The sequence below is a fragment of the Natator depressus genome, chromosome 4 (genome assembly GCF_965152275.1).
Source record: "Natator depressus isolate rNatDep1 chromosome 4, rNatDep2.hap1, whole genome shotgun sequence".
In the NCBI taxonomy this organism is placed as follows: domain Eukaryota; kingdom Metazoa; phylum Chordata; order Testudines; family Cheloniidae; genus Natator; species Natator depressus.
In genome coordinates this window covers 65,429,952-65,457,502 of record NC_134237.1, presented here as the reverse complement: position 1 = coordinate 65,457,502, position 27,551 = coordinate 65,429,952, and the positions used below count along the sequence as shown (strand labels likewise).

At 42.4% G+C, this 27,551-nt stretch overlaps 1 protein-coding gene across 2 annotated transcripts in view; it reads left to right on the top strand.

Annotated features, from left to right (window-relative positions):
* Positions 1-27,551, top strand: part of NAF1 (nuclear assembly factor 1 ribonucleoprotein) — a 74,133-nt gene that overhangs the window by 30,024 nt on the left and 16,558 nt on the right. For both annotated transcript variants that reach the window (XM_074951087.1, XM_074951086.1), the window contains exons 4-6: positions 8,379-8,461; positions 14,795-14,955; positions 24,358-24,409. In XM_074951087.1, coding sequence (XP_074807188.1) covers positions 8,379-8,461; positions 14,795-14,955; positions 24,358-24,409 — 296 coding nt within the window. The remainder of the gene's footprint in view (positions 1-8,378; positions 8,462-14,794; positions 14,956-24,357; positions 24,410-27,551) is intronic.

Here is a 27,551-nt window from a genome sequence, read left to right as displayed (position 1 = left end):
ACAACGTGGGTGGGTAGATTGAGGCACACATATGGATATAAAAATATTACCAAAAATGTCCACATTTATCACAGTAGTGAACTAATTTTTAATGTTAGAATAAATAACACAACTACTGTGAAAACAAATAGTACAATAAAACCTCCATTTTAAAATATACCTAAAGCTGCTGTAGAACTTCTGGCCTGCTGTGTTCCGAGTGCCACAGAACTTGGGTTTGTTTTGCTGCAGAATACATAGAGGGGTGGGGAAGGTTTACATTGGTGCAAAAAGGCATATGTGAATTTTTTTTTAAGGTGTCTTCGCTTGTGTGAGTTTGAACTAAGCACAAATTTCCAATATGTTAATTTACTGTTCACTTTGGCTTCTTATGAGAGAACTGAAGGTAGTTCAGTTTTCCTACACCCCCAGAGACTGAGTAAGTCGGGTAGTCTTATGATAGCATGCTTGCAGACTTGGTTGATAAGTCCGACATCTAACAGTCGGAAACACACTGTACTTATAGCAGTTTTACTAAATTAGCCTACTGGGGCACTTTATTGTTTAAAGTCCCATTGCAAAAAGATTACCAACAATGCTGCTGCTTAGATATGTTTAGTGAAGTTTTGCAGTGACATTAAGGGTATGTCTACGCTGACAGTTACATCGCTGGCAGTTACATCACTGCTCAGAAAGCACTGAAGGGAAAGCGCTGTTGTGTGTTCACATTGGCAGCTGCCTGCGCAAGAGCATGTTCACACTTGTGGCCCTTGCAGCGGTATTTGGAGCGGTGCACTCTGGGCAGCTATCTGACAGAGCATCTCTTCCTTTTCTGCCGCTGAGGGGGTCGCGGGGCATCCTGGGTGCTGTCCCAATGCCCTGTGATGCATTTCTTCGCTTCCCAGCAATCCCTGTGCTTCTGCCCACATTTGGCACCATCTTTCAATGGTTTGTGTACTGCGCGCCCTGCCTCTTCGAACTGCAGGAATGGCTTCCGAACTGCTGACCAGTATGCTGCTTGCTCTTACTAACACGTCACAAGTGGCAGTGGAGGTATTCCTTCAACTACAAAGGCAAGAGGAGTTTGACATTGAACTCGCCACGCGTAGTAGCTACGATACAAGATTGCTTGTGGCATTCACGGAGGTGCTGACTACAGTGGAACGCTGCTTCTGGGCTCGGGAAACAAGCACTGAGTGGTGGGATCACACTGTCATGCACGTCTGGGATGATGAGCAGTGGCTGCAAAACTTTTGGATGAGGGAAGCCACATTCATAGGACTATGTGATGAGCTTGCCCCAGCCCTGCGGCAGAAGGACATGAGAATAAGAGCTGCCTTATCGTTGCAGAAGGGCGTGGCAATTGCACTGTGGAAGCTGGGTACTCCAGACTGCTATCAATCGGTCACTAACCAGTTTGGAGTGGGAAAGTCTACTTTTGGACTCGTGTTGATGGAGGTGTGCAGGGCCATTAATCGCATCCTGCTCCGAAAGACTGTGGCTCTGGGAAAAGTGTGTGACATTGTGGATGGCTATGCACAAATGGGCTTCCCTAACTGTGTGTGAGGGGTGGGGGGGTGGCGCGTAAGCAATAGCTGGCACGCATATTCCAATTCTGGCACCAGATCATCTAGCTACCAAGTACATTAATCGGAAGGGGTATTTCTCTCTGGTTCTCCGGGCGCTTGTGGATCACCGTAGGCATTTCACGGACATTAACACTGGCTGGTCCGAAAAAGTGCATGACGCATGCATCTTTCAGAACACTGGCCTATTCAGGAAGCTGCAAGCAGGGACTTTCTTCCCGAAGATCACCATAGGGGAAGTCGAAATGCCCATTGTGATCCTGGGAGACCTTGCCTATCCCTTAATGCCATAGCTTATGAAGCCATACACGGGGCACCTTGACAGCAGCAAAGAGCGGTTCGACAACAGGCTGAGCAAGTGCAGAATGACTGAATATGTTTTTGGCTGTTTAAAGGCCCGCTGGCGCTGCCTATATGGGAAGCTGGACTTGGCCGATGACAATATTCCTATGCTTATAGCAGTGTGTTGTACTCTCCATAATATCTGTGAACGGACGGGTGAAAGCTTCACTCAGGGCTGGACTGCTGAGGCTCAGCACCTGGAGGCTGAATTTGAACAGCCAGAGACCAGGGCTATTAGAGGGGCGCAGCGTGAGGTCATAAGGATCCAGGGATGCAATTTGAAACTGAAAGCCACTAATAATTGTTGCTATGCTCGGGAGTTAAGTGCTTGTAATGCTAGGAGGTGATTGTGATTGATGGGGACAATGCACTGTGAAGGTTTAAGAAAATTGCCTGTTGCTTTGCAGGGCTCTGTTTGCTTTCAGTTAATGGAGTAAAGATTGCTTTCAAACTAAAACAATTCCTTTATTAAAAAACAACCAGAGGGGGGGGAGAAACAAAATAACACATCAGCACTGAAGGGTATGGGGGAGGAGAAGGTCCCAGGAGGAGGTGGGGTCCCGGGACGGTTAAAGATTTGTGAATGTCCAGGTATCATATGCAACCTTGTCCTTTGGAGTACAGTGCAGTGGGTACTGCACTTCAGCAGGACTAAACTGCAGAGGGATGGGTGTTGAATGTGGTGGGTACTGGGAGTCTGCAAGGCTGGGCTGTGATGGGGCAGGAGAAGAATGCATCGGGTACAGACTGGAGCCCCGAGATTGATAAGAGTGAGTTCACTGTGTCTGGGGGGGCGCATGGGAAAGAGTTTTGCAACAATGGCTGCAGGGGAGGGCGGGAGTGGAGCTGCTCGGTTTGCAGTGCTAGTAGCACCTGGAGCGTGTCCGTTTGGCCTTCCATAATGTTTGAGCCGCTCCGTGGCTTTGTTCTGGCGTGCCGCTTTCTCCTTTTGGTCCCTCTTCTCACTGTCGCGCCACTCCTTCAATTCTTGTTTTTCAGCGGCGGAGTGCATCATGACATCACGCAGAAATTCCTCTTCAGTTTTTCATGGCTGCTTTCTAATTCTGCACAGCCATTCAGCCAGCGATAACAAAGAGGAAGGCTGATCTCACAAGATCATCTCTGTGAAGCCAAAATGCAACATTTTACACAAGCAGTATTGTTTAGAACACACAGACCACTGATGTAAAACACAGCCACTATTCACATTCCTGTCACTAACTGGCTGACCCCAGGCAATCACACATGAGCCACAAGACCCCCAAAATGGTGAGTAACCACAGGGTAAATCAGTGTTCCAGGACTGTACTGTACACTGAGCATGTGGTTCTTGGGGAGAGCTAGCACTGTAGAGGGGGGCCTGATAATCATTCCTGTCCCCACATTTTCCACAGGCTGTGTTCATTATGGAAGATATCTCGCTGCTGAAGGTGAGCAGGAAATCAAGGGAGGGTCTTCTCCAAGATTGCGGCTTCCGCCCTGGCCCTTATGCGGCTCGCCTGTGTACAGCAATGGTGTCGTACCCCACCCCCCTGCCCAGTGACGGCAGAGTGGTGAAGGAAAGTTACTGTTAATGGGGCAAGAAACAAAGCAGCTCTGCCAAACAACCTGTGGCAATGGATTTCCCAGTCTCTCCATGAGAGTTTCTTGGAGATTTCTGAAGCAGATTCCTGTGAAGTGAGGGGGTCAATCAACATCCTGTTCCACCGCTCAGACTAGGCATGTAGTGGTATGTGCATCGTACAGACTCTACCCTGCTTTCTGCAACCCTCCCGCCCCCAACAACTCGCTTTTCCCAAAATCAAAGCCATTTACCAGGGGCCTCCTCTTCTGTTTGCACTTTGCCAAGCTCCGACAGCTGTGACTGGCTAGCCTCTTCCGGGGTAGAAAAGAACTGGCTGCATGCATCTCTGACCTTCGAGTCATCCTCTGCCTCTGGGTCCCGCTCCACATCCTTGTCCAAGATTTGCTCCTCCTGGCTTGGTCCACTCTTGACTGGCATGCGAGCCACCGAAGTATCCACAATGGCCTTTGCAATGGAGGTGGGGTCGCCACCGAGCATCGCGGTCCGGCTTTTTGTGGAACTGGCAGTTTGTGGGTGGAGCGGCAGTTTGCCTCCCGCACCTTGTGGCAGGTGTTCCGCAGCTCCTTCACTTTGACCCTGCACTGCAGTGTGTCCCGGTCATGGCCCCTTTCTATCATGCATCGTGAAATCTGTCCATAGGTATCATAATTCCTATGGCTGGAGCGCAGCTGGGACTGGACAGCCTCCTCTCCCCAAATGCTGATGAGGTCCAGCAACTCGATATTGCCCCAAGGAGTGGATTGCCTGGTGCGTGGAGCAGGCATGGCCACCTGGAAAGGTGCGCTGAGACCACTACATGCATCACCGAGCAAACAGGAAGGGGACTTTCAAATTTGCAAAGGAATGTATGGGGTGGGGCTCACAGTTTGTCACCTGAGGGCAGGGCAGTAGAGTTCAAACCGATGACCAGAGAGGTGAGAACAGGCATTGTGGCGCAGCGCTGTAATTGACCAGGGTGTCTACACTGGCACCACAGCGCTGTATGCCTCTCGTCGGGGTGGTTTTTTATACAGCGCTGCAACTGTACAGTTTCTGCGCACTAAGTGGCGTGGCAGTGTGTACACCTCGGGAGTTACAACACAGAAAGCTGCTTTACTACGCAGAAACTTGACAGTGTGGACAAGGCCTAAGTGATTAAGAGTCTACATTAATGGTGAGACAATGAGAATGTTTAATTGAGCATTTTGTTGCCTTGAGGGGACAATTTACCATTGAGTCTGGATTTAGTATTCCTGAATGTTGTGCCCAGGAGGCCCATTGAGTTTCTGTGGGCCAGCAACTATCAACACTAATTTCTTCTAGAATAAAGGAACAGATCTTAAATTATGTGCAGTAAAGCAGCAACAATAAATAAAACCTGTGAATACAGTCAACTCTTTTTAAAAGAGACTACAAAAGGAATAAACTTCCATTTCCTCAAAGATGAAAATACATAAAAAAAAATCTAATTAAAAGAATCCAGTAGGCTTATTTCCTATCTACCAAACTGTGTTTAAAACAACAGAATTTTTTGCATATGTGTTTAAAGGAATAGGTCGTTAGAACAATAACTTTGTAGTAGTTTTTATAATGTATTAATATTTGAGAGAGCCTGTCCTGTCTGCATGGTCCTCCCCTTAGAGGTGCGAGTGTCCCACCATCCTAAATAGCTCTTTAAAGGAAATGCTATAAGTCCAATTCCAGGGAACTTTTTTTCCTCATTTATTCTATTTCTTATACTGGTGTCTTAATTGTAGCCTTTAGGCTATCTGATACCAATTCTTAGAAACAAATAATCCCTGATGCCTTTTGAGGTGGTTATATCTTTAAGAATGCTTGTTTCTGGTACTGCTCTAAACATATGCTAAACACCTCAGTACAAGGTAATGGCTTTCAGGTACATGAAGAGTACCTTATGATATGGTATGTTCATTAAATATTCCAAGGTAGCAGTATCATAAATGTTCTATAATAGATTGCCATAATCAGTTTTTTTTTTTAAAGGTACTGCTCAGTGCCTGTTCAATTATACCACTCTAGTAAGCTTCCACCAATTATGGAGTATTATAGCTCTCTCTGTCAGGAATCTAATCACTTTACAATTAGCTTTAACAGCAGCACTGTGTGGAAGCAATAAAGCTTCCATATTTATAGCGACAACATAACGTGAAGTTATAATCTCTGTGCCATAGTGTTTTGGCACATCTGAGCTTCCCTTCTGACAAGTCTAGTCCTTTGCTGGAAGGGAGGATTACCACAATGCAGGATATTGGGATGACCTTTTTAAAAGGCAGGAAAAAGATGGTAGCATTATTTTAAAAAATATACCATTAACTGAGATGTACTGACTCAGTAGAAACAAAATACAGATGTATCCACAGTTCCGTCTTCAAAGGATAATGCTTATAACCAAAAATTAAGTTAACACAGGCACCAGAGAGAGAATTTGGCCAAGACCTACAACCATGTCTGCAGAACACTACTTTTCCTACAGGCAGCCTCCCCTCTTTTTTTCCCATGCAGCAAATTTCTAGCACTTAATTGCTGCACACCTTTTCTTCTGCAAATGCTCTGGCAACCGTTCACTTCACTGGGGACAAGGCATCCTTTGTCATCTTTGCCTTTCGCATCTTTTCAGACTGAGTCATTTAACTGTTTTGTTCAGTCTTATAATGAGAAGTGACTATCCTGAAGCCCATGGCACTTGTACGTAATTTAAAACATACAAAGTTAATAATTCTTCAAGTAGATGCAGCTGTGTATTCTACATTGATGTGTGTGTGCTCAGTGGACTGAAGCTGGAGAATTTTGCCTAGCAGTATCTAGGAAGCAGCTCTCAAGCCTCATGGAGACTAACATGGTATTTTAACAGCTATGTTCAAATTTTATAACTTTTATAAAATTCAGGCCCTACCAAATTCACGGTCCATTTTGGTCAATTTCACGGTCCTAGGGTTTTAAAAATTGTAGATTTCACGATTTCAGCTGTTTAAATCTGGAATTTCACAGTGTTGTGATTGTAGGGATCCTGACCCAAAAAGGAGCTGTGAGGTGGTCGCACGGTTATTATAGCGGGGGTTGCAGCATTGCTACCCTTAGTTCTGTGGTGCTGCTGGCAGTGGCCCTGTCTTCAGAGCTGGGCAGCTGGAGAGTAGCAGCTGCTGGCCGGGAGCCCAGCTCTGAAGGCAGAGCTGCTGCCAGTAGCAGCGCAGAAGTAAGGATGGCAGGGTATGGTATTGCTATCCTTACTTCTGTGCTGCTGCCTGCGGAGCTGGGCCTTCTGTCAACAGCTGCCATTCTGCAGCAGCCCATCTTTTAAGGCAGCAGTGCTGAAGTAAGGGTGGCATGGTATGGTATTGCCACCCTTACTTCTGTGCTGCTGCTGGCAGGGCGCTGCCTTCAGAGCTGGGCACCTGGCAGCGCAGAAGTAAGGGTGGCAATACCGCGACCCCCCCATGTAAATCCCTTTTGGATCAGGACCCCCAATTTTATATCTTTATAGTAGAGGGTAAAAGCACACAAAAGACCAGATTTTATGGTCCGTGAATTTGGTAGGGCCCTACTTATAATAAACCATAGTGGCAGCTGGTGGTGACCCCTATACTTAGATTGAAGAGCACTTAATTATAAAGATTCTTGTGACTCTTTTTTTTTTTTTTTTTTTTAGAGAAGCTGTTAACACATCCTCTACCAGGTGATGCAGCTGGGCCTGTAATTCAAACTGAGTGTAATAGGTTTGGGGAAGGTTCTAAAAATTGTAAATAATGGTTTTTAAATAGTTATAAATATCTCTATAATACATACAGTAGCCATTCTTTGAAGTTGTTAGCTGTGCAGGTGTGCTCAAATATTTTCACTGCAGCTAAGCTTCAAAGGCCCAGTATCTTTGAAGCAAGAACAAACTAACTTTATAGAGAAGCTAACAACTTCTGCTGTGTTCATGGGACTGGTATGTCAATTTTGGCTGGGGGAAGATGGTGGAGATTGAGTGCAACTCAGATAGTGCACCATGCAATTGTTGTGCATTTAATCTGCATTATTTGGTCATTCTGATCTAGGATTTATCACTATAGTTAGCCAAACTGTTTTTTCTTTAAAACAAACAAACCAAAAATTACCCAAAACAAACCCGCCTCCACCCATCCAACAAACCAACACACTTTGAACAGTCTTTGAAACATGCTAAAGACCCGTAGTCTAGGACATAACTTCAGTCTTCAGAATGATTGCATCCAAAAGTAAATCTACACCAGCAAACCACTTTCTCCACAAACTTGTCAGGGTCAAATTATACTTAGTGATAACTAGTGACTTGCTACTTTATCATATGATCCCGCTGCCCTCACTTGAAAGACGAGAAGCTATCAGGGAATCCACATTATGTTTTGGGCCAGAAGGCAAGTTTTGCGTACCTATGATGGCTCCTAGTATGTGAAACTATTCTATCGTTCCCCCTTCTTTTGTTCCTTTTTTAAAATTTCTATCTGAATTAATTTCTTCTCACTCTTCTCCCTCCCCCATGAAGGTCTAATATAAATATTGGTCCTGTACATAACTTTTCCTTTTCTCTTCTTCCTACCTAGAATCTCCATCAATGTGTCATTCTTGCAGTATTGCAAGAGTATTGTAAGAGAGGTTTTATTATATAACCTTGGAGTTATTGTTCTTTCTTGGGTGGGTGCTTCTATAACTCCTCATCTTGCTAATAAAATCTGATACTGCAAACAAACAATGCATGTATATCTCATGACAAATATGCATCGGTGTCTCATCCACAAATTTTATTTCTTAAAGTTGTTTCATAATTAAACATGCTCTTTATTATTTGCAATTACTGCTTCTTGTTAAAATAATTTGGTAAATACATTTTTAAAGGTTAATATATTTTAAATCTTCTTGTATTTTAGTAATAATTGAATCTCTGAAAGGCCTACCTCCAGTAAATGAGGAAAGCATCATTTTTAAAGGAGATCGGCATGCAGCAGGAAAGGTGTGTGAAACACAAAAGCTATTATATTGTATTGCAGTTTGTTCTGTAAAATAATATTTGCTAGGTTACTTTGCTAGCTCTTTTTAGTTTAGAGTGTGACTCTTTTTGCATATGTGTTTGAACACCTAACCTACGTAACTTGCATTTAACAGACTGTATATGTAATACAAGAATAATTAACCATGCTTCTAATACTTTCAAGGAAAAAAGTCTTAGTGTTTTTATAAAACTGAGTTTTCAATAAGACACTTCAGAGGTATTCTTGTAAATGAAAATATTTCTTAACGGGACACAAACTTCAAATCATGCATATATGAATATTTTACCTTCTCTTACAAGTTACATTCAACATAACTATAAATGAAACATCCGTTTTTTTGTTTTATTTTGTGCATTTGACAGCATTTTTCTATAGCAGGGTTTTTCAAACTGGGGTCCACGGATCCCTGGAGGTCCGTGAGAGTACTCCCGGGGGGTCAGTGAATCATGTCTGGGGCCACCGGTCCTGCTGATCAACTCCTCCTCCTTCCCCTCCCTCACAGCACCTCCTGCATGCTGCGGAACAGCTGTTCAGCGGGGTGAAGGAGGCACTGGGAGGGAGGGGAAGGAGCAGGGATGGGGCGTGCTTGGGGGAGGAGGCCGAAAGAGGTGGGGTGTGGTCTTGGGGAAGGTGTGGAGTTGGGGTGGGGGCGGGGGTTTGGGGGGGTCCTCAAATTTTTAAATCAAAATTGGGGTACTCGGGTTCCTAAAGTTCGAGAACTGTTGCTCTATAGTCATTTCACTGTAGTCCATTTCCCCCTCTTGTTTATGTGGGAATTGGACAGCAGTGGGGGAGAAGCACTCTTTTTTCCACCCCAAAAAGAAAGGGTTTGAAAATTACAAACATTGACTTTTGTATTGTGGGGTTGCACCAGTGAAAAACTTTCCCATTTTATTTTAAACTGACTAGATTTCAAGATCTTTATCCTTTAAAGAATTACAGGACAAGATAAGAGTTTCTGCTGTTGTTTGATTTCAGGCATGTAAAAATGATCTAAAAGTGAGCTCTTCTGGCAGTAAATGGGCACTGTGCAGGGAACTAGAAAAAGTTGGAGAGGGTAGGATCTACTCCTAAACTGTAGGAAAGGTATGGGGTGTTTTTAGATCTTTGCTGCTGTTTTAACCTTGGGCTAATGTTGTGTTGTTCAGATATAATCAGATATATTCTCTGAGAAAATTGACTAATAAACATTAGTTGCTTATGAAAGTTGATTTACAGGGCTCTCTCTCTCTGGAAAATTTCAAAGTTCTGATGCAAACAATGAAGGTGGGTGTTCGGGATTTTTTTTTTAAATAAACTCTTTTTTGTAATGGAAAGAGTTAGGTTGCTTCTGGCTCCTGCTATAATAGTCTGTATAAATTAAGACGGAATGCACATTTCCTATTTAAAAAAATCGTGAAACCTCTTTATCAACACTTAGCATTGATATCTAACTACTAGCAAGCTTACTGTATAATTTTAGGAATGGGAGTCTTTGTGTAGTCAGGAACTATCTGCAGCTCTCTTCAGAGTAGGTATCCCGACATTGATCAACAACTTTTCAGAAGTTAAGTTCCTGGTCATAGGAAAGATAATAGGGTTTTGTTTCCACCAGTCTGTTGAGTCAGCTGCTTGTGGAATAATGGACTCTGACGCATGCAAAGGAGAAGGAGTTTTTCCGCGTTTTCTTAAATAGAAAACAGACCTATACTTGGTGCAGGAGAGGGAGGAGAGGGGTGTCAGGGTACCAATTCCAGGTGCTTGAATTTAAGGGTCTGCTTTGGCTTTAGAATTTAGAACTTCCTGACAGCTACTGTAAAACTTATACCAATGATGTAGGGGCTTTGATGGATGTCACATGATTAGCAGAGTTACAGCTTTTCAGAGAGATGGAGATGGATGCCTAGAGCTGGATGGGAAATGGTTTTCCCATGAGAGTTCAGAACTTTTCTACTCTGCAACAGGACAAAATCAAGACATTTCAAAATGTTTAATAAAAAGTGAGAGGTCTCTTCTCTCCCCCAGTTTCTCCCCCAGTCCCATGTGAGTGCCATAAGAACTATAGTCAGCCTGTCTGGCCCAGTGAATACAGAATTATTTATATGACATGAGATAAATTGAGGACTTGAATCTGGGCCTCTCAAATCACAGGTGAGAGTCCTAACCACCAGACTATTGGCTTTTCTGAGGTGGGATTTTTTCTGTGGTTAAAACCAGAAAATCCATCCTAGATCTGAGAAATATTCCCAACAAAAATTTCCTTAAAACAGATATGTTTCATTTTCCAATGGAAAAACTGTGGTGATGAAAAAAAAATTCCTGACCAGCTGGTGTAATAGTGCCTTCCATCTTAGAGTGTGTGCTATGCACTCCCCTTCTCTGGCTAGCATGGAGAGTATAGGGCTCTGGTACCTTCTGTCTCCTCTCCAAACCTTTGCAGAAACTATCACTGTTAGGGGCACTGGTTCTTCAGAGTTCTTCTGTTTGGTAAGTCAAAGGATTTCTGTCATGCCTGACCCCTGCATGGTTCCTTTTAATCTCACTTCCTTACTATATGTTTGTTTCTAGACACATGTGGCCAGGTCTTTCTCCACTAAATTTCAGTATGATCCACCTGCTTATCAAGACTTCATTCAGACTTCAGTTTTTCCTCAGAACTCAGTGAAAACTTCGAAGCCATCTAATTGCAGAACGAATTTAAGTGGGTTTTTTAGATTAAATTGTACTTTTCCCCTATATTTTATACCTACTTGAAAAGAAAATTATATCCATTTTGTTTTAAACAGGGAAAGAAATTGTTCTTGAAATATACTTTCTTTAAAAATTGCTACCTTCCAATTGAATAGCAACAATTTGTGGCTGTATTGGTATCAGAAGCCAGAAATGAAAAGCCCAAGAGTCTGTAAAATAAGTTTCCATTCTGCTTTTATACTTTAAGTATTAAAATGTTTCTGCACATTGTGTACTAGCTGTACAGTGAAGGCTTTCTCTGGATTGAACAAGCAATAAAGTGTAAAGGAAGGAGATTTTTACAATCTGTTACTTCTCATCAAGATAGTGGTTGCCAACAGTCTTAAAGCTGATTATCTTAATTTAACTGCAGATTTTGAAAAATCAGTTGACCCATTATGAGAAGTGTTTCAGATTACATACAAGCTGTTTGAATTATATCAAAAGAAAATGGATTACTTATCTAAATTATATATTTTAGATAAGTAAAATTATAATTTAGATTAAAAAAGAATATGAGCATGATACTTGGGATTATTACAAATCATTTAGTGCTGTAAAGCTGTGTGGTAACTTGCAAATGTGGGCAATTACACAATACATAGTGAACCTATAGGGACACATTCCCTGGTCCAAAGAGTTTCCAGTCTAAATAAGACAAGTTGCACAAACACAGCAGTACAAGTGAGGGATGCAGTGTGGATGTTAAAAAGGGAGGAAGGGTTGTGTGAAGAGGTGAATTTGAAGCAGGGGTAGAAAGTTCTTGGTAGACAAAGACATGGAGACTATTCCAGGTGTAGGCCCTACCAAATTCACGGCCAAGAAAAATGTGTCACGGAGTGTGAAATCTGGTCTTTTGTATACGTTTACCCTATACTATAAAAGTACCCTATACTATATGGGTACACAGTGGTGCCTTCAGAGCTGGGCAATCAACCAGCAGCCACTGCTCTCTGGCTGCCCAACTCTGAAGGCAGCACAGAAATAAGGGTGACAATACTGTGACCCCCTTACAATAGCCTTGCAACCCCTTTTTGGGTCGGGACCCCCAGTTTGAGAAATGCAGAGTCTTAAGGGCTTTACATGTTTATATTTTGCTGTTTTTAAATACGTATTCATGTTTTATTACAACACCGTGAAATTTAAGATTTAAATATTTGAAACTGTGAAATTCAAGATTTTTAAAGTGCTATGACTGAAATTTACAAAAATGGACCATGAATTTGGTAGGGCCCTGGGTATAGAGGACAGTGTGGTAGGGCAATTTCCTGTCATATCCCGGGGAGACCTTATAGAATTAAGTTTCATTATCTTTGGGGTCCATTGTATTAAATCAGTGGTCCCCAATGCGGTGCCCGTGGGCGCCGCGGTGCCTGCTGGGGCATTTATGTGCGCCCGCCTACTGAGAGGGGAGCACTTCCTCCGGAAAACCCGCCGCCGAGGAGTGTGGCTGCCGGACAACCAGCCGCCGAAATGCTGCCGCTTCTTGGTGGCATTTCGACGGCGATGCTTCTTGATGACGCCGCTTCTCGGCAGCATTTCGGCGGCTGGTCCTCTGGCACTTGCCACACTCTTCTGGGAACATGAATATGCTATAGCAACAGAAAGGTTGGGGACCACTGTATTAAATACATGGTTTATATCAGTGGTTCTCAACCAGGGTTCCGGGGCCCACTGGGGTGCCCTGGGCAGGATTCAGGGGGTCCCCAAGCAGGACCAGCATTAGACTTGCTGTGGCCCCAAGCAGAAAGCTGAAGCCCCACCACATGAGGCTGAAGCCTGGGATTCCAAGCCCCGCCACCCAGGGCTGAAGCCAAAGCCTGAGCAACTTAGCTTCACAGGCCCTCCCGTGGTGTGGGGTCCTGGGCAATTGCCCTGCTTGCTACGCCCTAATGCTGGTCCTGCTTTTTCTATGCAGAAAACAGTTGTTGTGGCACAGGTGAGCCTTGGAGTTTTTATAGCATGTTGGGAGGGCCTCAGAAAGAAAAAGTTTGAGAACCCCTGGTTTATATATTATTGTGAACTGGGATTGCGTGTAACGTTTTGAAGGGGGAGATGTGAGAGCTGGGGGTTCAAAGGACTATACTGAACAACGTGCTAGACAAGAATGGGCTTTTGGAACAAAAAGTGTTAAGTGGTTTTCCTGGGGAATGTCGAGGGGTGGGGTTGAATGCAAATTCCCCACCTCTGATTATGCAAAAAACTCCATACTTTTGAAGCTATGCCATGAGGAGTGGGTCATTGTTTGCTGATCACCTGTTAGGTGAGATAAGATTAAAGTCAAGAGCAGTATAAAGGAAAGATGGAACTGTGTGTGGTGATTGTGGTTCTGAGTCTAAGATACTTATGAACTGGTAACCCATGCGGAAACCCAGTTGTGGGCTTTGAAGGACTGATACATACAGAGATTGGAGTTGGGGTGATCTCTGGTAAGATTTTTAGCATGCTTATAGATTCTTTTATTGTTTTCAGTGTATTCTCTGTAATGCTTTTACCTTAAGAGTAAATGTGGTTTCTTAGAAAGCTGTGTTGTCACTTGCAACTGTGGCAATTACACTGTTCATAACCTCTGGGAGAAAGCAAAGTGCAGATGCTGGCCCTTTGGGCAGTCCAGCTTGCTGAAAATATCACAGTGTAGGTAAGGAACTGTGCAGCCTGGGTGGGGGAAAAAAAACATTCAGGAATGATAGTGATGTGGTTCTCTGTCCAAGAAAGGTGACGGATGAGGAGCCAGTAATGTAGAGTGATTGCCCTTGGTAGACCATGGAGGGGAAATACAAGTGCCTTGCCCTGAACTTTGACAAGCAACATGACAAAAGAGAGGAGACCAAGATTTAGAAAGGAAAGCAAAGAGGTTACAATGCAAAAGGACAGGGAGGAGCAGAGGGAGTCAAAGCAGTAGAAGAGGATAATGAGAGAAGGGTGGAGGTAAGACTGTTAGCAAGGGTGAGGAGTTCGCATTTGGTGAGAAACCGCTACTGGTGTGGTGGTGACAAGGTTAGATATGAAAAGGAAGAAAATTAGTTTTTAGCAGTGATATTTGCAGAAAACAGACATAAGTCTCTGTCAAACAACTCATTAAAAAAAAATCCGATCACAAAATCTCAACATGCAAAAAATTAATTTGATGTGTTTATTTTTTAAAGTGCACTAGTTCAGTGGTTCCCAAACTTGTTCCCCTGCTTGTGCAGGAAAAGCCCTGGTGGGCCGGGCCCTTTTGTTTACCTGCCATGTCCACGGGTTCGGCCAATCGCGGCTCCTAGTGGCCGCGGTTCGCTGCTCCAGGCCAATGGGAGCTGCTGGAAGCTCCCATTGGCCTGGAGCTCCCATTGGCCTGGAGCAGCGAACCGCAGCCACTGGGAGCTGCGATTGGCCAAATCTGCGGACACATCAGGTAAACAAACCGGCCCGGCCTGGCAGGGGCTTTCCCTACACAAGCGGCGGAACAAGTTTGGGAACCACTGCACTAGTTAATGTTGTCTTGATAATAACCAATAATGTTTACATTTAAAATTTCACAGTTGTCTTTCTCCTTGGAAGTTGTTTGTTCAGGTAAATTGTAATTCTTTTTTTTTTCCTTTCAGATATATGAGGTATTTGGTCCTGTTTTGCATCCCTTCTATGTGTTACTATTTAACAGCCCTGAGCATATTGAAGCAAAAGGTATTAATATCCAAGATACCGTGTATTTTGCACCATCAGTGGAGGACTTTACCCAGTATATATTCACAGAGAAACTAAAACAGTGAGTCTCTAACTTATTAAAATATTAATATAACGTATATTTTAATGTAGCTAAACAAAGCACAGTATCTTAAACTGGCCAGAATAGGAACGAAAAGAAAATAGGTAAAGATTTGGTACTACCAACTTCGACAAAGATAATCTAATTTTCTCTGCATGTACTTTTCTTTAAAAACAACTACAAAAAACACCCTCACAAAACTGTTCCAGAAATTCACAGCCATGCTGTAATAACGAAGTTGTACATATTGTAGTGTATAAAGATAGTTATTAAAGGAACATATGTAATCTTCAAGCTTCTAAGTGTTTGAGCAATTACTGAAACTTATTGTTAAAACAACGTAAAATACATAACCAGACTTCCAATTTTCCTATGTCACTATTTTGTCTGAAATAATTTAATTTTATTGTAATTGGCACAATTTCTGCAAACCCCCCCCACCTCTTTTCTTTGTAATGTATTGCATTTTCTTTCTTCCACAAATGAAAGCTGTCTTCTGTCCGAAGAGACTCTACCACCATTATAATAATCCCTCTGACACTGATTTTTTTTGTTCCAAATTTGATGTTATAACATAAAATTCGTTGTCTAGCATTATGACAAAATAGCACTTCTGCAACTGTAGTTAATATTACACAACTCAGATTGCATCTATGTGCTGCAAGTGGAGGGTGGGGTGGTCATATTGAGTAGCAGTACATTGTCTGATGTAGCCCATAGTTACCTGCAAGGCTGCCACAAAGCATTTAGGACTGGCTTTGCATTCTTCTCATCCTGCATCAGCAGATTCCCTCAGTGTAGTTGGGTATGCTGAGACTTATGATTATTACCTGAGAATCAGAGCTCCAAGTACATCTAGCTTGGGTCTCTTATAAATTGAACTCCAGTGCCGCCAGCATTGATGATTGACAGCAATTGTAATGCTCCAGGTCCTGCTCCTGACTAGATGATTGTAGCTTCTCGAAAAGGAACAGCTCAAAGATCAGGATCATAAGGGAAGCTATGATCTCCTTTGAAAACGTAGCCTGTGTTCAGCCCATATTGAACAAAGTAAAGTTTCAGTGTTTTATGCATAAACCTCACTTAGTTTTGTTAACCAGTACACCAGAGGAAAGTAGATGTTCAGTTAATAATGTAATGCTTTTAATGAAGAATAATCACCTGCTAAAAAGGAAAATACACTTGTCTGAAACATGAAGTCCAATCTAAAGAGTTTAATTTTAAGGTTTATTTTACATAATATTTCTGATAAGTCAGCCTTTTGATGGACTTGTAAATCTTAAGAATAAATGCCAAAATTCAAAAATAAAAGAATTATTACCCCTTCTTGCAGAAGGTTATTTAGTATCTCTGTTCTTGTGAATTGTGTTGTGGTATGCTGAGGAAGAAAACCCTGGCTCAGAAGTAGGATGATAAGTTTGTCATTGTTTCCCTGTCTGGCTTATAGCAAGGTTTGAGTTTTATGGGCAATCAGTATGGTTGCAAAGTGTCATGTAATGACCTACCAGAGCTACAGGTTCCCTTTGATACTTCGCTCTGGTATTTCTGCCAGATATTTGTTTTCTTACAGAAATTCTGGGGGTGGAGGGTGAAGAAGAGATGTTTTTGTTCCTCTGACATCAAAGGCAAGAGTTACATTCCATCCTTAAAGCAACTTGGCAGTCTTCTGCTGCTCAGGAATAATCAACTGTGTGCACGCAACAAAAAGCAGGTTTCCCCTCCTAAGTATTTGTGCTTCATCATTGTTGGTTCTGAGTGCTTCACAATTATTAATAGATTTTATCTTCCCAATTCCTGTGTGAAGCAGGGAAGTGCTATGTATGGTTTTACAGAGGGGGGATTGAGACACATGCCCAAGCTCATATGGGTAGTCTGTTGCTGGAGCAGGAATTGAATCAAGCTCTCATGAGTCCCAGTGCAGTGCTATAACCTGTGGATCATATTGTAGGCACTTGAGGATCAGAGTATGAAATGTGTGCTGCTATGAGAATATTAACTGCCCTTAATTCTTACTGCATGTTGTAGCTGCTTAATATGTGTATCTCAGCAGAAATGTACTTAGCAATAACTGTCTGTTACCTTCTTCTTCCCTCCATTGTCTTCCTTCTCTCTAGGGGAATGCTTGTTAGGTGGTGAGTCTCTTAAAAGAATTTTTCTTGCTGTAAAGTTTCTTGACTGAGGTAGAAATGGGAGGGGTTACTGTGTCTGACTTCAAACCACTTGGAATTGTAGATTCTTGTTCCCTGGCTTTCTGGTTGGTGGAGCTATAATACCTTAATATAGGTGATGCTACGATGAGGGAAGAACAGTGCAAGTAGAATTGTTAGTAATTTTTCCCTGGCAATCCATTATGCAGCTGCTATTAGATACTTTTGGGGTAATATACATGTGCACTTCAGTTATTTCTATTTACAAGTTTTATATAACACAATTGTGGTCAGAAAAGCTTATTATATTACTTTTGGACAGGTTGCTACACCAGATTTTTAGTATTATGATAGCTAAAAAAAATTTTCTGAAAACTGTCATTTTCAGTTAAAACCCAGTTGCTGTCTTGAATATAATTGACATTTGATTAGCATGGGCTCATTAGTGCTCCTTTGACAGCCTCAGGAGCCTTTGAGAAAGCTGACAGATGCTTGGATTTGTCTGAATAAGTTTCAAATTAAATCTTCAGAAAGTCCAGTTTATTTACTTGTTTTCAAGACAAACCCTATAGAAGCATTCACTGATAAGAGCTGTGTAGAACTATCTACTGTTGCTTTTTGGTGACCTCCACCATTTACATATGTATTGTTTGTTTAGATTGCTATAGGACCTCTCTTCCGTTTGTCCTTGGGACCAAAATTTCACCAGTCTCTTCAGCAATACCCAACAATAACAGTATTTTTCCAAACTTATTTTGTTTTTTATTCCCTATAGAATCTGGATGCATTCATTTAATACACAAGAAAATAAATTTGGGCTCAGCTCTTCCCTTTTTCTGAACAGACCCATGGGAGGAAACCTCATAGGGATCCTTCATGTAGCTCCCACATATATGATTTCAGGGTTGGGGTAGGAGCTGGAAAAGGGTACAGAGCCTCTGCTTAAATCTGTTGGATTCCCACAGAGGCACTGGCTCTAGGCCTCCAGTGGGAAATCCCACTCCCTGGCCTCATGGCCTCCTTAGCTGCACTGCAAGGGACTTCGGCTGGCAACAGCTGCCTCTAGGAACACTGAGGAGGATACAGAGAAGTTGTATTATCTTTTATCCAATTCCTGTGGAGTTGGCGAAGAATAATGTGCATGTCTTCCACCCCTTCCCAGCACAGATCCCAGATATAGGGAGGAGATGGTATCACAGAGGAGCCTGAGTCACCCTTCCTTGTGGGAGATCTGTCCACAGAGGATCTCCCTCCATGTATGCATTGAAGGGGAATATTATGGTCCACAGAATTTACATAAGTCAATTAAAACCCATTTCAGAGAACTCAGTTGCCACTGATGCATTAAATAGATTGATACTTTATAATAAAAACTAAAAGTGGGTTTTAATATCTAGAATAAGTAGGTTGCTCAATCGGAAGTGGTAAGAACTATCAATATTAGTACATATTTTTTGTGTATCTTATCAATCAACTTGAGTACCTTGGTGCTCTTCCTTAATCTGTCCATCAGATATACTTACTGTGAGGATTACAACAGGCTTCACGGCAATCCTAGATTTAGTAATTCTCTAGAACACATTTTGTTTGGTGAGTTTTTTGTTCCAGGCTTAATTTTGTGACTCTAGCCCTTAACAATTTAAGTTAGATATATTAACAAAACATAAATTAAAAAGTAGATAAAATAAAATACCCTTCTACTTTCTGACTGTGTTCCAAAATACAACTTTTTATGCTCCTTGTAAGGTGACACTTGTTTTCCTCACTCTCATCTACTTTTCCCCTAAAAAAAAGTTACCAGATTTTTCTTGTTTTATGTGCTTTGAATATAGATGTTGTTAGTTTCAGGATAACTGCACCTTTGACCCCCTCCGTGATTTGCTCAAGCTATACTTTCTTAGGTCTCAGGTCTCAAGCAGTAACCTCTCTCTTGGCAGAAGCATGCGCTCCTCTTTCTCTAGACTGGAGTTCAAGGCTTGTAGGCCTCCTGCACTTCAATGTGTTTGTTCCAGTAGGCCTGACCAGAATCCAGCACTTGCACTTTGTGTTCTCTAAGGTCTATGAATAGTGTAGGCAAGTAGTTACAAGTAACAAAACAGCTCTTTCAAAGTAGAGTACATTTATTTTGGGATAAAAGCCTTACAGAGAATATATATATAAAACAATAAAATGGTCTAAACACTATATTAAACTTACTAGTGTCTCCCTGTCAGTCCTGTGGAGACGTTGGCAGGTTCCAGTCCTTTCAACCCTTTTACAGGGTTTGGCTCCCACTCGGACAAAAGTCATGTTAATTTGTTGAATCAAAATAAAGGGTCCCCTTCTCTCAGTTCAAGCTGGCTCTTTATACCCCCCACAAGCCTTTGTACCCAAGCTTTCTGAAACAATTAGTAAAATTAGGTAAAACGAATCATTGTCCCTTCCCTCAAGGGAAGCTTCAGTCACTGGGTATGTGCATAATTAGTTTTGGTATTTTACAGTAATCACCCCCTAGAGATTCCAGATTCCACAGTGAGCCAGGAACACAAGTATATTTAACACTTTCTGGTACAAAGATCTATGAATATTCCATGGGTCCATATCATCTGGCCCATCTCAGGGTAATAGTCTTCGACGTTTTCATGCTGTTAAGGCCTGGCACACACCATTCAGATAACATTCATAATGTTAAATGTAATAGTCTCAAGATATGCCTGTGTTAATCGTATCTGTCACAGACGCTATAAGAAATTGCAAACTTTTCAGCAGTGTCTTGCTGGAGGGCAACCTGCTGTTTCCCTGAACCATTGGGTAGTATAGTTAATGTATTTTAATCTACACATTTGAAAATTGGATAAAAATTCCTCATAATTTGTTCTTATAGTGCTGCAAACTTATGGAAGCCCCTCTAGTGGCTCCATAGTTGGGGCTGAATTTTTTACACTTAAAGAATTTTATGTATGAAGAATTCAGCGTATCCTCTCCAAAATTATAGCACTTAGTCTTCGGGTACAGAATACATTTTTTGATAATTGACAAATAAATCCAAGTTAAAGTTTAACTTAAAAATGGGTCCACTAAGGGACTTAGCACCCTGTGTCAGACAGCTGTTGTGTCCTGAGAGATCTTAATAATGGAACTGTTCAAACTCTTCAGGCTTCCCATATAGTTATAACTTACAGTTCATTGGCTACCTTTAAAGCAGCTTTACAGGAATAAAAGTAATTTTTTCCCTTATTCTTCATAACAGAAAGTTTCTCCTTCAGCAGGCCCTGATAAATTGTGTTATTACAGAAAATTATTAAACATCACCCTCTTTCAAAATGATTGCCATCATATAGCTCACAAGAACAATGAAGTTAGAGTTGCCATTAGAAAAAAGTCCTTTTTGAAAATGGCCACTGTCTCCTATTGTTCCCAAAGGGAATGAAGCCTCGATGCTTGAGGAGAGATTGACTCCTGAGATATTCCACCATCCCTCAGGTGTCTTGGCTTTTCCATGAGGAAAAAATTGGAAGTCAAATGTTTTCAGAAACAAATATCTTCTAATTTGAGACTACAAACACTATTGTGTATGAATCTTAATTGTATGGTTACTGCATAATTGTAGGATGAGGTTAAGGTGCCTTAATTGTGTTTTTTCATATCTTACCATGTTTGGATATTTCTTAAATGTAACATTGAATTTCCTGGGTTTGTAATGCTTGTTGTTGAGATAATTACATCTTTTTTACCCTTTGTTTACCTGTGTACTTAACCCTAAGGAGTTCAATATTTTATCTAGGAATATAATAATACAATTTTTCTTTTTAAAGACGTTGATGTGTGACCACATTTGCTATGAGAAGTTATAATGGCAGATGCAATTTCAAATGAGTTCCTAACAAAGCAAGTACTAGCGATTCAATACACAAAGTGCAATTTGGTTAAAATTAGATTTTTAGATGGTAGGAATCAAGCTTACCTAGTGTTCTGAATCCCTAATGTGAAGTGGTAGTACATTTCAAGTAAAATAATGCATGAAATTCAGATTCTTGAGGCAGTTTTGTTTTGGTTTTAAATCTTTGAAGTAATTCATTATCTGCTCCATCTTGATAGAAGACCTCTCTCTCTCTCTCTTTAATGTTAGTTTTGTAGAGTTTAAGGCCAGAGGGAACCATTAGATCCCCTAGATTGACCTCCTGCATATCACAGGCCATTAAATTTAACCCAGGTACACCTATATCTTTTACATCTGTTTCTTCCTTATCAGGAATTTGAATTAATCCTCTCAGTTAAAACTCAATTTTGAAACTAGCTTTTATTTACTACTTAGATAATAAATAATACTTAACATTTACATATTTGTTTACATTTACAAAGTGCTATAAAATATAACTAGTTTATCTTTCACAATATCTTTGTGAAGTAGGTAATTAAGCATTAAGTTTACAGATAGAGAAACTGAGACAGAGTGGTTCAGTGACTTCACCATGCAATACAGTGAGGCAGTGGCAGAGCTGGGTTCAAAACGCTAAAGTATTTGATTAGGTAAAATCTACTGAGTAATATTGCATTAGGAATTTACGGGTCTGTCCGGGGTGAAAGTAAGTCTAGGGACTTACTGGTACAGGGCGGGGCTGGGGCCGGCTCTGGCCCCTGGGAGGGGAGGGGCCTCGGGCGGAAGGGGCGGGGCTGGGGGAGGTCAGAGCCAGCCCCGGCCCACCCTGTACCGGCAAGTGCCTCCTTCCCCCTCCCCGGGGTAACAGCGGCAGCTGTGGGCTCTAGCAGCGGTTTAAAGGGCCCTGGGCAGTAGCAGCGGCCGGAGTCCTGGGCCCTTTAAATCGTCCCTGGAGCCTGCCAGAGCCCTGGGGAAGCGGCGGCGGGGCTCCAGGGACGATTTAAAGGGCCCAGGGCTCGGCCGCTGTTACCGCTCCGGGCCCTTTAAATCGCCATCCCAGCCCCGCCGCCGCTACCCTAGGGCTCCAGTAGCGGGGCTCTGGCAGCAATTTAAAGGGCCGGGGGCTCCAGCTGCTGCTGGGAGCCGCAGGCCCTTTAAATTGTACCTGGGGAAGTCGATCCACCCTGGTACGGCGCACTGGCTTACTTTCATCTCTGGGTCTATCTTAATTCTCCTGTGGGAATTTCAGTTTTAAGATTGCTTGCAGCCACTAATACAGCTTTAACTGTATCCATATGCTGTGATCCCAGGCTAGGTTAGGCTATGCTAAATGTGAGGGGAGGCAGAGGCAAGCCACGACCAAAGGGATCATTTTAAATTTTCAGTTATTTAAAAGGGAAAACCCAAAACTGTAGCAGGAAAATAAATAATATACGATATTACCAACTACCTACTAATTATCATAATAAACCGTAAGTTAACAATGCAGTAACTTTTGTGAGCTTGTACACACTTCCTTACTTTGTACAGTTACACCAAATGCATCATTATTAATAAGAACAAAAGAAATTACTCTCAGCAGTATACTATGTCACTTCAGAGAGGAATCCACTTTTCCTCTCCTTCGTTGTAAGTCCGGCTCTACTCTTGCTGTCCTACCTTTTGCTTCTCTTCAGCTTGTAGTGCTTGTTAGATTCGTTGTTCCTGTGGCTGTATTTCTTTTCACTGAGTTTATCCACAGGTGTGGGTTTCTTCACCTAGTGGCCCTTCACTTCTCCATTATGTGCCTTTGAACTGTATACTTTCAACAGATTTTCAGACAAGTCATTCTCTGTTCATTTACTTTAGATCGGTGATGGGCAGCCTGCGGGCCGCACGCGGCCTGTCAAGGTAATCCGCTGGTGGGCCGCAAGACGGTTAGTTTACATTGACCGTCTGCAGGCACGGCCGTCCGCAGCTCCCAGTGGCCGCAGTTCGCTGCTCGCAGCCACAGGGAGCCGCAGGAAGCGGCGCAGGCTGTTTTTTGGAAAAGAACCTGAAATGTGTATCCCAGGAAATATTCTTAAGAACATTTAGAAGAAGAAGAAGAGAAGTCCTACAACTCTGTATTTGCACTCAAAATGTATAAATTCTGCAGTATATGCATTCCTATGGTAACAGAATTATCAGTCTTTGAAGAAAAGACCAAGGACTCAGTAAGAGACAAACAAGTGGCCACTATGGCCCTCATTACATATTATAATTATCACCAGGCCGTACCCTACTTAACTTCCTCCTCCCACGTACCTTTGCTTTCCACAGAGTGCAGAGACTGCTCATTCTGTGTGCCACCTGTGGGCCAAACACACCAAGAATGGCAGGGAAGGTTTGGAGGAGATGGGACACAATGGTATATTGGAGAGTTTGAAGGGGTGTGAAATTTAACTCAGGACTGGTAATTGTTCATCTTCTGTGTTAAACAAGAAGTGTTTACCTTTGTTTCCTTAAGCCATCTTTCTATTGTGCCAGGAAGTAAACTGCAGAGAAACCTGTGAGAATAGTTGAATGCATTCTCCAGCTGGTGGTGGATGTGTGTGTGAGGGGTTTCTGATCACAGAAAGGGGAATGAGATGAAAGTGATAGCAAGAGGTAGTGTGTGATCATTGTGGTTTGGGGACAAAGGGGAGTGCATATGTAACCCACATACTTTCTGGGTGTGGTGTTATGTCCCATCAAGTGGCACCGAGACCACTGAGAGAGAGAGATTGAGTCTGCTCTGCAGCCTTAGCTAACAGTGAGTTGGCTTTTAGCTCATGCAGTAGAGGCTCGTGGACTAAGCTCTCAGGTTTGATCCCACCTGCTGACAACCGGGGTCTGTTGGCGTTACACAATGGTAAGCACAAACCTGAAGTGGCAATATGGAGGAGGATGAGTTGGTTGGACACAGGGCCATAAGTAAGAAGAACCTCCTTTTAACATTATCTATTCCTCCAAACTATGCTGTGCCATTGTCAAAACAGACACTTAGGAAAGAGAATGGCCATACAACAGGTACCCCAGTTTACTGTAACAATTTGGCTTTAAAAAAAAATTTGAAAAAGTACTCAGCCAAAGCTTAATATTAACTATATGAAGCCTTCACTCAAAGTAGGAGCATTGTAGAAATGGTGTGTAGTAACTGCATGATCTACCAGGCTGTGAAATAGATTTCTAACTAGTTAGAAACTGTTTTAAAAACAAGCTTAAAATCCACTTATGTTTTATTTAAGGTGCCATAGCTGCCTATCTGTTATCTTAGTGTTGTTTTTTTGTAAAGTAATTACTTTAGATAAAGTCACAGAATTAGGAATCTCTTGTTAACCAATGAATTAGATTGCTATTAAAAGCTTCTCAACATCTTTGTGTCCAATCTTTTAGGGAGAAAGGGTCTGATGCATCATGGCAGAATGACCAAGAGCCACCACCTGAGGTAAGTTTTAGTGGATCACCTGGTGTCCACTTTGAATTTGCCTTCAGTGCCTATGGAGAAGATATCTCATCCGGTGTTCATTGGGCTACTTCCCCATGTCTACCAATCCTTGTTGGTGTGCTCCAGCCTGGTAAGACAGCTTGGACCACTCTTGCTTTTTGTCTATAGCCAAGAAAGCAGACAAATTATATCAGATATCTTTGGAGGGGTTTTTATATTTCCATACACACCCTGCATCTAATTCATTAATAGTGACTGCTGCTAGTAGCAGGTTGAAGTCTGAACAGGCACACTTCACCTCAGCTGATAGAGAGAGAAAGAAGATTGATTCTCTAGGAATAAAAATGTTCTTTTCTTGGTATTAGGGTGGCAAATTACCAAGCTGCTATGGCCTGTTATGAATTCCAAAGATGGCACTGTGTGTGCAGGATTTGCTGGATGACGAAAGGCAACTGGCAAATGCAATTCTAACAGAGATTCAAATTATCCAGCCTAGACCTCCCCCACTGCAACTTGAGACCATTGCCTCTTGTTCTGTCATCTGTCACCACTGAGAACAGCCTAGCTACATCCTCTTTGGAATAGCCCTTCAGGTAGTTAAAGGCTGCTATCAAATTCCCCCTCACTCTTCTCTTCTGCAGACTAAATAAGCCCAGTTCCCTCAGCCTCTCCTCATAAGTCATGTGCCCCAGCCCCCTAATCATTTTTGTTGCCCTCTGTTGGACTCTCTACAATTTGTCCACATCCTTTCTTTAGTGGGGGTTCCAAAACTGGATGCAATATTCCAGATGTGGCCTCACCAATGCCAAATAGAGGGGAATAATCACTTTTCTCGATCTGCTGGCAATGCTCCTACTAATGCAGCCCAATATGCCATTAGCCTCCTTGTCAAGAAGGGCACACTGTTGACTCATATCCAGCTTCTCGTCCACATAATCCCCAGGTCCTTTTCTGCAGAACTGCCACTTAGCCAGTCGGTCCCCAGCCTGTAGCAGTGCATGCGATTCTTCCATCCTAAGTGCAGGACTCTGCACTTGTCCTTGTTGAACCTCATCAGATTTCTTTTGGTCCAATCCTCCAATTTGTCTACTCTGGATCCTTTCCCTACCCTCCAGTGTATCTGCCTCTCCCCCCAGCTTAGTGTCATCTGAAAACTTGCTGAGGGTGCAATCCATCCCATCATCCAGATCATTAATGAAGATGCACAAAACTGGCCCCAGGACCGATCCCTATGCACTCTGCTTGACGCTGGCTGCCAACTAGACATCGAGCAGTTGATCGCTATCTGTTGATCCCAACGATCTAGCCATCTTTCTATCCACCTTATAGTCCATCATCCAATCTGTACTTTTTTAATTTGCTGGCAAGAATACTGTGGGAGACCGTATCAAAAGCTTTGCTAAAGTCAAGGTATATCACATCCACCGCTTTCCCCATACCCACAGAGCCAGTTTGACAATCATTTGACAATCGTTGAAAGTACCTTCATTTTGTGGCAGCAGAACACCATTTCCATGACAAGGTGCTGCCATTTGGCCTGCCTCCAACACCAAGAGTTTTGACTAATTGCCTCTCTGTCGTAGCGGCTCAATTGAGAATGCAGGGTATTTCTTTTTACTCTTATTTGGATGATTGGTTATTGAAGGGTGCCATTTGCAAGGATCTATTAAGCCTCATTGCTTCTACAACCACCCTTTCCTCAAACATGGGACAACTTCTGAATGTCAAAAAATCAAATCTCTGTCCAACTCGGAATTTTTATTCATAGGCTTCATATTGGACTCAGGAGCATGGAAAGCCTTTCTGTCACAGGACAGAATTTTTAAAAGATATTGCAATATATTTTAAACATTCAGATATGCAAGTTCACAGATGACACTAAGATACTAATCTTATCTCTGGGTCTCATGGCAGCTACTACTTACAGGATTCCATTTACATGTTTCAGAATGAGACCAGTGTAGCATTGGATGTCTTGAGTATATAAACAAATCTGTACAATCCTCAAATGTTAGTCATCATGCCTTGAGACATTCTGGACACACATGATGTGGTAGTCAGCAAACATTTTCAGAGGTGTCCAATTCAGTCTCCTGTTGTTGGTAACAGTAACCATATGTGTCAACAGATGTTGGGAGAGATGAAGGGTGCATCTGAACCAACTTAAAGTTTGAGGTCACTGGTCTTTTCAAGAGAGTGGCTTGCACATTGTGTCAGACTTGAGCCATTTGTCTGTCCCTCAGATCATTCCTCCCTCACATGGAAGGTGTCTGCAAGTAGTTCTGCTATGTGTTATGCCAACAAATGTGGGTGGTCACCCTGCTAAGCTATGTGCGGAGGTGATTAGGTTATGGGACTGGTGCATTCTTGGTGACATTTATCCAGTGGTCCTACATTTAGCAGGTCAGAACACAATTGCAGATTGTCTCAATAGACACAGTTCTCAAATATATGAATGGTCGCTGAAGGATCAGTTGATTCAGAGCATATTTTCCAGTTGGGGTCAGCAAGATATGGACCTGTTCGCTATGAGTTTCAACAAAAAGCGTTGCCCTTTCTATTCAAGTGCAGACAGGAACAGTCAATCCATATCGGATGCTTTCATTCTACACTACAGAAAGGGGCCATCTGTATGCTCCCCTCCCCCTGCTTCCTTTGATTCAGAAGGTAGTGAGAAAGATAAGTCAGGCTAGGATTAAGATGCTTCTGGTTGCTCCTGCTTGGTGGTATCCACAGTGGCTTATGGATCCCCTTCAGCTGTTCAGTGGGGTCTTTGTATGTCTTCTTCTGTCTCAGCAAGGGGACAGGATTCTTCATCTAGATCAGCAATGCTTTTGCCTGATGGCCTGGGTGATCAGACTCTGGCTCTTGAACAGACATGTTCCTCGTTGGTTCAGGATATACTGCTTAATTCTAGAGAGGTAGAATGTGTTACCATTTGAAATGGACCAGATTTGTGGCTTGCATGAAGTGAAAGTCTGATTTTCTGGTCTCGGCTTCCATACCTTGTGTTTTAGAACATTTAATGCACCTTAAAAACTAAGGGGTTATCTCATTCGGCTGCCAACTGAACTTTCAAATAGATCTCTGCTTACCATTTTTAGTAGATGGTAGATGGCTGCTTGTGCATAATATGGTTAAG